A 13312-nucleotide genomic window follows, 5' to 3' on the forward strand; every position below is an offset into this window, starting at 1 on the left:
AGCCAGATACCAGCTGAACATTATGCAAAACCTTCCTGTGCATGTTGGCTGTTGGGTTAATATGAAGAATTATGATGCCCAAGGGGTGCCATCTGTGACAAGATTTTTTTCAAGGGAAGCCTGCTATTCAGTGAAAAGTCTGTGTCCCGTCCAGCCGATGCCTTCTTTCCACAGGGACAGTAATGAAGGTGATGCTCTTTGCAAATACAGCCTCTGTCACTTACTTGATGCAGGTGTCCTACTCAGCCTCCTCTTGAAGTCCCCAGATGCCAGTGTCCAATCATTTTTGGTTCACTCCATCTGACATTAAGAAGCAGCTGAGCACAATGGATACAGTAAACATCTCAGCTGAAGACATACGCACCACAACTAGCTGGACCTCTAGCCAAGATATTCCAATGCAACTATGACACTCTCATTTACCTAACAATGTGGAACATTGCCCTGAAATATCCTATCCACGAAAAACAGTACAAAGCTCCCAACTACCACCCTTCATCAGCTTCATCCCAATCATTAGCAAAGTGTTGAAGAAATCATCAATAGTGCCAACAAGTGACACCTACTCACCAATAACCTGTTGATGTTCAGGTTCTGCCAGAACCAATTGCTCCAGACCTTGTTACAGCCTACAGCCAAACATGGATGCAAGAGCTGAATGCCAGAGAAGAGGTGACAATAGCTGCCCTTGACATCAAGGTAGCATTCAACAAAGTACGGCACAAAGGAGCCCGAGCAAATATGAGCTCAACTGCATCAAGGGGAAAACCCTTCAGTGGCCAGAGTCACACCTGACACAGGAAGATGGTTGTAGTTATCAGGGGCCAATTATCACAACCCCAAGACATCACTATAAGAGTTCCTCCGTGCAGTGTCCTTAGCCCACCCATCCTCAGCTGCTTCATCAATGACCTTCCCTGTCTCATAAGGTGGAGCTGTTCTCTGACAATCCAACAGTGTTCAGCTCCATTCACACTTTCTCCAAGCAGTCCATTCCAGTCCACCTGGAAAACAGCCAAGCTTGGGCTGACAAGTAGTGGGTAACATTTGTGTGGACCCCATGAAATCTCATGGCATCAGGTCAAACATGGGCAAGGAAACCTCCTGCTGATTACTACCTACCGTCCTCCCTCAGCTGATGAATCAGTCCTCCTCCATGTTCAGCACCACTTGGAGGAAGCACTGAGGGTAGCAAGGGCACAAAATGTACTCTGGGTGGGGGACTTCAATGTCCATCACCAAGAGTGGCTCGGTAGCACCACTACTGACCGAGCTGGCCGAGTCCTGAAGGACATAGCTGCCAGACTGGGCCTGCGGCAGGCGGTGAGCGAACCAACACGAGGGAAAAACTTACTTGACCTCGTCCTCACCAATCTACCTGTCGCAAATGCATCTGTCCATGACAGTATTGGTAGGAGTGACCACCGCACAGTCCTCGTGGAGACAAAGTCCCGTCTTCGCACTGAGGAGACCATCCAACGTGTTGTGTGGCACTACCACCGTGCTAAATGGGATAGATTCAGAACAGATCTAGCAGCTCAAAACTGGGCATCCATGAGGCACATCAGCAGCAGCAGAATTGTATTCCAGCACAATCTGTAACCTCATGGCCCGGCATATTCCTCACTCTACCATTACCAACAAGCCAGGGGATCAACCCTGGTTCAATGAGGAGTGTAGAAGAGCATGCCAGGAGCAGCACCAGGCGTACCTAAAAATGAGGTGCCAACCTGGTGAAGCTACAACTCAGGACTACATGCATGCTAAACAGCGGAAGCAACATGCTATAGACAGCTAAGCGATTCCACAACCAACGGATCAGATCAAAGCTCTGCAGTCCTGCCACATCCAGTCGTGAATGGTGGTGGACAATTAAACAACTAACGGGAGGAGGAGGCTCTGCAAACATCCCCATCCTCAATGACGGCGGAGTCCAGCACGCGAGTGCAAAAGACAAGGCTGAAGCGTTTGCAACCATCTTCAGCCAGAAGTGCCGAGTGGATCATCCATCTCGGCCTCCTCCCGATATCCCCACCATCACGGAAGCCAGTCTTCGGCCAATTCGATTCACTCCACGTGATAGCAAGAAACGGCTGAGTGCACTGGATACAGCAACGGCTATGGGCCCCGACAACATCCCAGCTGTAGTGCTGAAGACTTGTGCTCCAGAACTAGCTGCGCCTCCAGCCAAGCTGTTCCAGTACAGCTACAACACTGACATCCACCCGACAATGTGGAAAATTGCCCAGGTATGTCCTGTCCACAAAAAGCAGGACAAATCCAATCCGGCCAATTACCGCCCCATCAATCTACTCTCAATCATCAGCAAAGTGATTGAAGGTATCGTCGACAGTGCTATCAAGCGGCACTTACTCACCAATAACCTGCTCACCGATGCTCAGTTTGGGTTCCGCCAGGACCACTCGGCTCCAGACCTCATTGCAGCCTTGGTCCAAACATTGACAAAAGAGCTGAATTCCAGAGGTGACTGCATTGACATCAAGGCAGCATTTGACCGAGTGTGGCACCAAGGAGCCCCAGTAAAATTGAAGTCAATGGGAATCAGGGGGAAAACTCTGCAGTGGCTGGAGTCATACCTAGCACAAAGGAAGATGGTAGTGGTTGTTGGAGGCCAATCATCTCAGCCCCAGGACATTGCTGCAGGAGTTCCTCAGGGCAGTGTCCTAGGCCCAACCATCTTCAGCTGCTTCATCAATGACCTTCCCTCCATCATAAGGTCAGAAATGGGGATGTTCGCTGATGACTGCACAGTGTTCAGTTCCATTCGCAACCCCTCAAATAATGAAGCAGTCCGAGCCCGCATGCAGCAAGACTAGACAACATCCAGGCTTGGGCTGATAAGTGGCAAGTAACATTCGCGCCAGATAAGTGCCAGGCAATGACCATCTCCAACAAGAGAGAGTCTAACCACCTTCCCTTGACATTCAACGGCATTACCATCGCCGAATCCCCCACCATCAACATCCTGGGGGTCACCATTGACCAGAAACTTAACTGGACCAGCCATATAAATACTGTGGCTACGAGAGCAGGTCAGAGGCTGGGTATTCTGCGGCGAGTGACTCACCTCCTGACTCCCCAAAGCCTTTCCACCATCTACAAGGCACAAGTCAGGAGTGTGATGGAATACTCTCCACTTGCTTGGATGAGTGCAGCTCCAACAACACTCAAGAAGCTCGACACCATCCAAGATAAAGCAGCCCGCTTGATTGGCACCCCATCCACCACCCTAAACATTCACTCCCTTCACCACCGGCGCACTGTGGCTGCAGTGTGTACCATCCACAGGATGCACTGCAGCAACTCGCCAAGGCTTCTTCGACAGCACCTCCCAAACCCGCGACCTCTACTATTTAGAAGGACAAGAGCAGCAGGCACATGGGAACAACACCACCTGCACATTCCCCTCCAAGTCACACACCATCCCGACTTGGAAATATATCGCCGTTCCTTCATTGTCGCTGGGTCAAAATCCTGGAACTCCCTTCCTAACAGCACTGTGGGAGAACCGTCACCACACGGACTGCAGCGGTTCAAGAAGGCGGCTCACCACCACCTTCTCGAGGGCAATTAGGGATGGGCAATAAATGCTGACCTCGCCAGCGACACCCATATCCCGTGAACGAATAAAAAAAAACATAAGTACCAGGCAATGACCATCTCCAACAAGAAAAGGCCCAACCACCTCCCTCTGACCTTGAACAACATCACCATTGCCAAATCACCTACCATCAATATCATTGGGTCACTAATGACCGGAAGCCTAACTGGACCAGTCATGGCAGAAGCTAGGTACTCTGACAAGTGGCTCATCACCTAATCCTCCCCAAAGCCTCTCCAAGACTCAAGCCAGGAGTGTGATGGAATACTCACCACTCACCTGGATGAGTACAACAGTAACAACACTCAAGAAGCTTGACTCCATTCATGACACAGCAGTCTGTTTGGTGCCTCTGCCACTGGACTCAATATCCAGCCCCTCTACCATCAGTATACTGTTGTGGCAACAAGTACTATTTGCAGGATGCACTGCAGCAAGTCGCCAAGCTTACTTCATGAGCACCTTCCAGCCCTGCGACTTCTACCACCAAGGAGGACAAGAGCAGCATGATCATGAGAACACCATCACTCCAAGTGCCCCTCCAAGGTCAAGACACTATCTTGACTTGGACATTTATCAGTGATCCTTTATCACCTGGTCAAAATTCTAGAATTTCCTATCTACCACCATTGTGGGAACACCAAGGATTGCAGCTGTTCAAGTAGAATGACCATCATCACCATCTCAGGACAACTAGGGATGGGCATCCTGAGAAATTTTAAAACAACCACATGTCCCTGAGGTGGCTTGGAAGGAGCTGTAGCATGTAAACTTCACATTGTGGCAACGTTCAATTTTCTAGGAAGAGCTCATTCATAGGTTGTGCGCAGGTCATCCTGCAGCAGATAGTACAGTTGCATGACAACCTGTCCTGTAAAGCGGAGGTGAAGTCAGGTTTCCTCTGATCTTCAGGTATACATGGAGGGTAGGGTCTAGAAACATGGGTTCCAGAGTGATGGGTGCAAATGGAATGCTTCAGGTGTCACTGCACCTCCATTTGGTGGCTCTCATTATGAATTTGATTCTGCTGTAGGTACCTTCTCAGGTTCAGTGCCATCGGCCGTTCTGTTGAGTGTGTGCATCTTACTTTAATGGGAGTTGACTCGCTCTATATATTTAATAATATAATAGCATAGCCTAAGGATGGACCAATAATATCCCATTGTGATGATTGTGTCTTTCACTGGGTAGTTCTTCAATCTCCCTGGCGGCAGACCGAGTTACCACTAGGCACGGCAAAGCCTGACCTAAAACATTAAGCTGCCTTATTCCGAAGAAAAATGAAAATACGTAACTGTTATGATCTATTTCACTTACTTCCATCAACACAATTTGTTTTTGTGCAATAGTATAAAAATAATGAATATGGTATGCTACCCCACTTCAGTGGGTCATCTTGCTTCACTTAAAGGATTTCTATCCTCATCAGAGCCCTTTGCTGTCTGATTTAACCCACGCCCCCAGCTTCTGCAGCTCTGTTTTTAAAAGCTTCCAGTGTCCGCTTTTGTCAAACTGACTACCCCCCCCCCCCAACCCTAGCAGAATCCACCAGCCTAACTTGCCAGTGCTCCCTATTGAGTTCAAATGAATAGAGTTGTTGTAGGAGCAATGAGTGTGAATGGTCACTGGAATGTCAAACTATCTTTCATTACCTCCAGTAGACTGGACCAAATGCTCCAATCTGGAACCTGAACTACTCTTGCCAGCCCTGCTATGCTGTAAATTTAACCCTTTGAAAGCTACATATAGCTTAATAGTAGTATTTTTAACATCTATTGCACCAAGTTCCTCCATGGCGGTGTTGTCAGGAAACACAACAACCCTTCATGATCTCCTTATTCAAAACTTGGCAAGGAATGCTTATGCTCAGCACTTTCTTTTAAATTTCCAGAGCAACCAAAAATACCAAAAGAAGGAATGTGCATTTACATTGCACTTTTCAGAACATCATAAAGCTCTTCATAGCCAACGAACTGCTTTAGAAGTGTAGTCATAGTTGTGTGTGTGTGTCAGCCATTTTTCACACAGCAAGATCCCACTAATAAGAATAAAATAACTGACCAGTTAATTTGTTTTGGTGATGTTGGTTGAGAGAATAATGTTTGACAGGAACCAGGAGAACTCGCTACGCCCGCCCGTTATAAAACCCGCTTGGTTTTCATCCTGCTGATTTTAGGTTCGACAACATGTGGGTGATCTGCTCTGCCAGATTACCGCTCAGATGAGCGAAGGTGAAAATGACAGCCAGAATCTTTTACGCCCATGTGAACAGGCATCTCATCCAAAAGGCAGCACTCCCTCAGTACTGCACTAAAGTGTCAGGCCAGAATATGTGCTTAAGTCCTGGGTGGGGCTTGATCTCTCAATCTTTTGACTCGGAGGCAAGAGTGCTATCAGAGCCGAGCTAATATGAGAAAGGAAGGAAATCAAATAAAACACCTAAAATGGTAGAGTTCCAATAAAAGCAACTAATGTATGGTAACTACAGCAATATGAACCAGAAAATGCAAAAAAAAAACCTTTTCCAATAAACACTACCTCCTAAGAGGCTTACTGAGCAGACTAGGTCCCAGAATCCCCGATGCACCCATCTAAAGTGGATGAGCAGCATGTGAGACACTGCACTTGTATAATTTGCTGGTAATGAGGCCCACGCATGCCCGTTGTGCGGCGTGATTTTTTTTTTCCCCCCCAAAAATTGCCAGTTGGGGTAAGTGGGCACAGGTGGCCATGGGTCTTTTTTATTTTCTGACCACTGCTTGGGCTCTGCATTGCCAGCAAAGCCTGAAAATTTGCCCTACACTTAGTGTCATCCTCACTTTGACCGCCAATGACACATAACATTGGACCAAAGTTTTAAAGTGTTTTTCTCCCCTTACCCTCCTACACTCTGAAGACATGGATTCTTGCTGGGGCACAGTTCCACAGGCACTGGTAAGCTTCCAGTACCTCACCCAAGTGCTCATTGTGTGTTCAAAAAAAGAGCATGTTGCCAGGCTATTTGACCACACAAAGCATCATGGCCTCGCCTAATGCTGTCCTTATTCAATGTCCACATACATGCATTTTCTAGCTGGGACTAATAGATAGCAATGTGGAGCAGAAACCTTTGCTGAAGTTTTTACTCCCTATACCAGATGCACTGAGGCCCACTGTGGAATTCCAATTGCTATTACAGATAAGACCAGTTAACTCAATACAGATTGGCAATCAAACCAGGACACACTACTATGTATGGCAAAGAGCTATACCAAGCAATGCATTCACACACTAAAATTAAGTTTAAGATTATGACAATCATATGAATCCTGAATTGAGATGATTGGATTAAAGTCACCCCCATGTGACAGTCTTTTTTTAAAAAAGACTGTCATATATATTCCAAGCATCAAAAATTCAGAAATTTAAAACATTGGTTATAAATTTATTAAATAATACCAGTCGATCTTCTGAGCAGTGCACAGGGAGTCACAGCCTAGTGCAGTCTTCAAGTGAAGCAGGGTTAGAGGATGGGAATAATTAGACCAACATGTACAAACATAATTCAATCCCCATTTTAATGACATACATTGTCCTATTTATACACAATTATTTGATTTAATATTAGTATTCATAGATAAATAGCAAAACCTTCAGCAATTTGGGAAGCAGATGCATAGAGTTGGTTGGAGCATGGGGTTTTTCGGCACTACAGGCTGAAGAGCTGGGAGATGCAAAACTGAGTTGCCACAGTACCACCAGTGGTGGGAGAGTATAATTACAGTGTGACAAGTTTACATACAGTTTCCATTATAAATGTGGACATAGGAATTTATAATGAAAATGCTGACACGAGTGTGACAAAGATGTGAAAACGGGAAGTAAAGTTTTGTAGACAGGAAGTGCATGCAGATATAGTATTTTTAATTTCTTATAGCTAGCTATCAGGAAGTAGGGGCAATGTCAGAACAGAGACAGTTTCTTTTGTTCAATTTCTTCTTTACATTTGCCAACAGCATGATTGGCAGCAGTGAACAGACTCATCATGCAACACAACCACATGGTTGGAATGGAAGTGATATAACATTTCACTTGAATAGCAGTTATATTAGTATTTATTTCACTCCATATTACAAGGGAATATCATAGCTTGTACATTAGTCACTAAGAAACACCACTTATGACACCATTTGTGGTTGTTTACTGCTACAGATTCTCATTATTCAGACCCCTATTACGACGCCACTGGTAGAGTAAGCATATATGCAGATTTATGCCAGTGAAATTATTTAAGGTCAACAATGTCACAAATACTATATCAACTGTTTTCAGAGAATAGAATCATAGAAACGGGTTAGTTTCCTACAAAAAACATTTTACGTGGACTTAATTTACAAAATGGTATGATTACTGTCAGGGTGTAGCTATATTCTGCATAATAACCTGGACTTCAGAGCTGAGCATTATGAGGCCATCTCTCACACTGCTTGAGCTTGATGCCATACAGGAGTGTGCTGTCAAGCAAAAAAGTGCATGGAACTCATTTAGACCATCTGGGCACTCTAAACTGAAGCAGGGCTTGTTTAAATGTTTTGAGAAAGCAGATGCACTCTCCCATGTTACATTTTAAATAAACCTGGATCAGCTAGTAGCTCTGCATGAATGTCAGTGTGGTAGCTACAGTACATCCTCAAAGAGGTTGAGAAAGGCATGGATGTTAGGGAACTTGGGGAAATAAATAGTGATGTCTTGAGGAGTGTACATATTACAGAGAGGGAGGTGCTGGAAGTCTTAACGCACATCAAGGTAGATAAATCTCCGGGACCTGATGAAATGTATCCCAGGACGTTATGGGAGGTTAGGGAGGAAATTGCGGGTCCCCTAGCAGAGATATTTGAATCATCGACAGCTACGGGTGAGGTGCCTGAAGATTGGAGGGTAGCAAATGTTGTGCCTTTGTTTAAGAAGGGTGGCAGGGAAAAGCCTGGGAACTACAGACCGGTGAGCCTGACATCTGTAGTGGGTAAGTTGTTAAAGGGTATTCTGAGAGACAGGATCTACAGGCATTTGGAGAGGCAGGGACTGATTAGGAACAGTCAGCATGGTTTTGTGAGAGGAAAATCATCTCACGAATTTGATTGAGTTTTTTGAAGGGGTAATCAAGAAGATAGATGAGGGCTGTGCAGTCGACGTGGTCTACATGGACTTCAGCAAAGCCTTTGACAAGGTACCGCATGGTAGGCTGTTACATAAGGTTAGCTCTCACGGGATCCAAGGTGAGGTAGCCAATTGGATACAAAATTGGATTGTAGAGGGTTGTTTTTCAAACTGGAGGCCTGTGACCAGCGGTGTGCCTCAGGGATCGGTGCTGGGTCCGCTGTTGTTTGTTATTTAAATAATTTGGATGAGAATTTAGGAGGAATGGTTAGTAAGTTTGCAGATGACACCAAGATTGGTGGCATTGTGGACAGTGAAGAATTATATCTAGGATTGCAACGGGATCTTGATAAATTGGGCCAGTGGGCCGATGAATGGCAGATGGAGTTTAATTTAGATAAATGTGAGGTGATGCATTTTGGTAGATCGAATCGGGCCAGGACCTACTCCGTTAATGGTAGGGCGTTGGGGAGAGTTATAGAACAAAGAGATCTAGGAGTACAGGTTCATAGCTCCTTGAAAGTGGAGTCACAGGTGGACAGGGTGGTGAAGAAGGCATTCAGCATGCTTGGTTTCTTGGTCAGAACATTGAATACAGGAGTTGGGATGTCTTGTTGAAGTTGTACAAGACATTAGTAAGGCCACACTTGGAATACTGTGTACAGTTCTAGTCACCCTATTATAGAAAGGATATTATTAAACTAGAAAGAATGCAGAAAAGATTTACTAGGATGCTACCGGGACTTGATGATTTGACTTATAGGGAGAGGTTGGATAGGCTGAGACTTTTTTCCCTGGAGAGTAGGAGGTTTAGGGGTGATCTTATAGAAGTCTATAAAGTAATGAGGGGCATAGATAAGGTATAGTCAAAATCTTTTCCCAAAGGTAGGGGAGTCTATAACGAGGGGGCATAGATTTAAGGTGAGAGGGGAGAGATACAAAAGGGTCCAGAGGGGCAATTTTTTCACTCAAAGGGTGGTGAGTGTCTGGAACGAGCTGCCAGAGGCAGTAGTAGAGGCGGGTACAATTTTGTCTTTTATAAAGCATTTGGACAGTTACATGGGTAAGATGGGTATAGAGGGATATGGGCCAAGTGCAGGCAATTGGGACTAGCTTAGTGGTATAAACTGGGCGACATGGACATGTTGGGCCGAAGGGCCTGTTTCCATGTTGTAAACTTCTATGATTCTATGAAAGATGATCGATCATGTATCAATTAATCTTTCTAAGCAAAAGTGTATATATATCATATTTTGGGCTTTGCTAGTATTTCCAGTACACTATTGCCATACTTCCCTAAATATTTGATGTACTGTGAAGACTACCAAGTCATGAATACCCTGATAGCTAGCCTGAGACCTTTTCTCCCAACATATCATTTTCAGGCCTGAAAATTTTCAGACATTAAAAGGCTCAACTGTAATCGCCTTTACATCAGCATCTACTACACCAGGGTTTACCTGCAGTCAGTTTCAGGAGTGTGTTTGTATGCAATGTCTAAATTAGGGGTCTCAAACATACAATCTGTGGAACAGTTTCATCCGGCCCGTGGTCTGCTGAGTCTTGTTGAAACTTGGGTTGCAGAGACTCCCGGACACTGCTTCTCACAGCCTGGAAGAACTACACCTTTTTAAATTTTGTGGCACAGCACCCCCTCCTCCACTTTTTCCCGCCCCCCGCAAAACCTGTCAGCACAAAGAGACAGCACTTGCTTGGGGGTAACTGGAAACAGAATGGGCTGGTGAAGGGAGAGCTGTGGAGTGGAAAGAGGTGCGAGGTTAGGCTGGAAGAGGGTGAACTGATTAGGGGGCACGAGATTGGGACTTGGGGAAAGAGAGATTGGTGCTCAAGTCGGGGAGGGACAGGGTGATGGACTGCGGGTTGGTGAGATAAGGCCTTGAGGAAGAAAGGGAGACTGGTGCATAGGGGTTGGGAGATAATATGAGCCCCGAGCTATGAAATAGGGGTTAGACTTTGGGGCTCAGGCCGGAGGGGGAGGGGGAGGGGGAGGGGGAGGGGGAAACTGAAGGTCAGTGGGATTAAGGCTTCTGCAGGGGGAAGAGGGGGAAACTATAGACTGGCGGTTGGGGAGTATGGGGCTTGGGGGAGAGGGAAGTTGGGGATTAGAGCTTGGGCAAGGTGGGAGAAAGAACGGGGAGGGGCAGCAGCAACATGTGGGAACAGAGCTGAGGGAGAAGCAACCAGTAAAGGGGTGAGTGAAACCTGGGGCCCATACTGTGGGTCAACAGTGAAAGGTTGTTTCCACTGATGGGCGAATGGGGAACAAGGGTACGGAGACAGAAGATTCTCATTGCGTGGGGGAGCTGCATGCCCTGATTTTACACCACAAGCTCCAATACATGGAGTAAGATGCAGGAGGGCTGAGTACGGACCAGCAGCGGCCCGTAGTAGACCTGCGGGGGTGGGAGGAGCACTCCTCCACTTTCCAAAGAAGGGGAAATTAAAAAAAATATTTCCCTACCCTTTCTTCAGTGGCCTGCAGTGACTCCCCACCCCACCCTTGTCTAAATCTTTAACAGGACACGTTTGTAAACTGAGAAATTAGCTTAAAATGACATTAAAATTATTTCACATCCCCTTAAACACTCAAGTTTGTAAAGAGGGGTTTGCATCTCAACTCAGCACAAAATAAGAGCCGGTCACACCTCCCAGTAAGTAATGGGATCCACCCCACCCCACCAGCACCCACTTACCCTCCCTCCCCCCCTCCCCAAGCCCACCCCAGACTCCACCCCCGGCCCGGCCCCGCCCAGCCCACGCTCCTTCCCTCCAGCGCCCCCCTTCCCTCCTCCTCCTCGGCCCCGCCCCGGGTAGCAGCTGCACACCAGGCCCGGACACTGCAGCCGTTGCCATGACAGCGGCTAAATCTCCCCGCTCGGCCCCAGGCCTCAAGCTGACACCGGTCCGCCCTTCACATCGAGCGGGCTCTCACTAACCACACCCAGCTTCGGGACGGCGGCGAGTGAGTGGGTCTGGGTCTGACGCGGCCTGCGGGCAGGGGCCCCGCGGAACCTCGGCCTACCGCCTGTCCCCTTCCCCCCCCCCCCCCCCCACCCTGGTGAGGAGGGGGGGAACTCGGGAGAGCAACGCCACACCCAGTAACACCCCTTCCACCACCACCTCCTCCTCCTCCTGCCGCCGCCCGGCCCCGGCCAGCGGCCGCTCCACGCCCGCCGCAGCTGCCACCAGGGCGGGAGTAGTCGGAGGAGGAGGGAGGGGGCGGGCGGTGCGCGGCCGGGCGCTGCCTGCCCTCCCGCCCGCGGCCCGCGGCCCGCGACCCCTTCCTACCGATGTGGTTGTCCTCGATGTGCTCAATGAGCTCCCCCAGGGTCTGGAAGTGCAGCCCGCAGCCCCCGAAGCGGCAGGTATTGGAGAAGAAGGAGGCGGCGGCGATCCCTGTCATGGTGCTACATGGGTCCAGGCGGCGGCAGGAGGAGGGGAGGAGGGAGGGAGGGAGCGAGGGGGCGGGGGCACTCAGCGAGCGAGCGAGGAGCGAGCGCAGGGACACCCACACTCAGGCACCTCCAGCACTCCTCACAAACACCACTTGCAGAGTAGGTAACGGCAATATATGTTTTCAAAAAACTGTTTTACTCCCCAAGTAAGTTACTAGTAATTTCATAAAGCCCTACATGATATATTGTAATAAAAATAATTTGATTCACTTGTTTCAAAACGTGCACCAAAGTTGTTAGCGTTGAGCACATCCTATTGAGAATTTCCAGTTGTGAGCTGTATCTTTCTCTGAGTAAAGGCATTGCCCCATTGCCATAAACGTAAACCGCAATTGGATTTATTATTCTCTCGTCCTCTTTTTTTCAATGTTTTCCACTTTTTAATCTTTACACTATCCACCTGACAATGAGATTTGCAGCCGTTTTCCATTGCTTACTTCGGTTGGAGAAGAGCCCAACCAACTTAGCACAGAGTTAATGAAAAGCAAAAAAAAACCCCTGCAGATTCTGGACGTCTGACCACAGAAACAGAACCTTCTCTACTGACGAACGGTCCAACTCTGAAACGTTAACTTGACTGCTCTCTCCACCGATGCCTTTTTAAATGAGCCAAAAGGATGACACTGGGTTGCCTCGTGTCATCAAAAAAAAAGCAATTTTACATATGCCCCCCCCCCTTTTTAAGGGTACAACTAATAAAGGAACGTAAACGTAAAGTGTACTTTTCAACAAAACAAACGGAAATTTATCAAACTAAATCATAACATTGTTGTTCGTGTCCATAAGACCACATGCTGACTGGCATTTTTTCAGCATTTTCTGTTTTTGTTTCAGCACAGAATTAGTTGGCCTCTATGGCTTAACTACCACACCATGCTTACATTAACAACCTTGTAATATTTAAGATTACCAACATGCCTACATTTGGCAGGGATCTCACATGGTTGATTGTAATCTCTAGCCTAAGGATTATGATCTGAATATAAAGAGTTTGACTACAGTGATAAGGGGTTAAATTTGATAAGGCCTGATACTTGAATGCACCAGCAGGTGGCCTGATATAGGGCACAGCCAGTGC

The 13312-nt window shown here is 47.2% G+C and overlaps 1 protein-coding gene across 2 annotated transcripts in view; it reads right to left on the reverse strand.

Annotated features, from left to right (window-relative positions):
- jazf1b (JAZF zinc finger 1b) overlaps positions 1-12211 on the reverse strand; it is a 320840-nt gene extending 308629 nt beyond the window's left edge. For both annotated transcript variants that reach the window (XM_068002519.1, XM_068002526.1), the window contains exon 1: positions 12068-12211. In XM_068002519.1, the coding sequence (XP_067858620.1) occupies positions 12068-12182 (115 nt within the window). In that variant the 5' untranslated portion in view covers positions 12183-12211. The remainder of the gene's footprint in view (positions 1-12067) is intronic.
- Positions 12212-13312: the final 1101 nt, after the last annotated feature.

This window comes from Heptranchias perlo, chromosome 2 (genome assembly GCF_035084215.1).
Source record: "Heptranchias perlo isolate sHepPer1 chromosome 2, sHepPer1.hap1, whole genome shotgun sequence".
Classification (NCBI taxonomy): Eukaryota; Metazoa; Chordata; class Chondrichthyes; order Hexanchiformes; family Hexanchidae; genus Heptranchias; species Heptranchias perlo.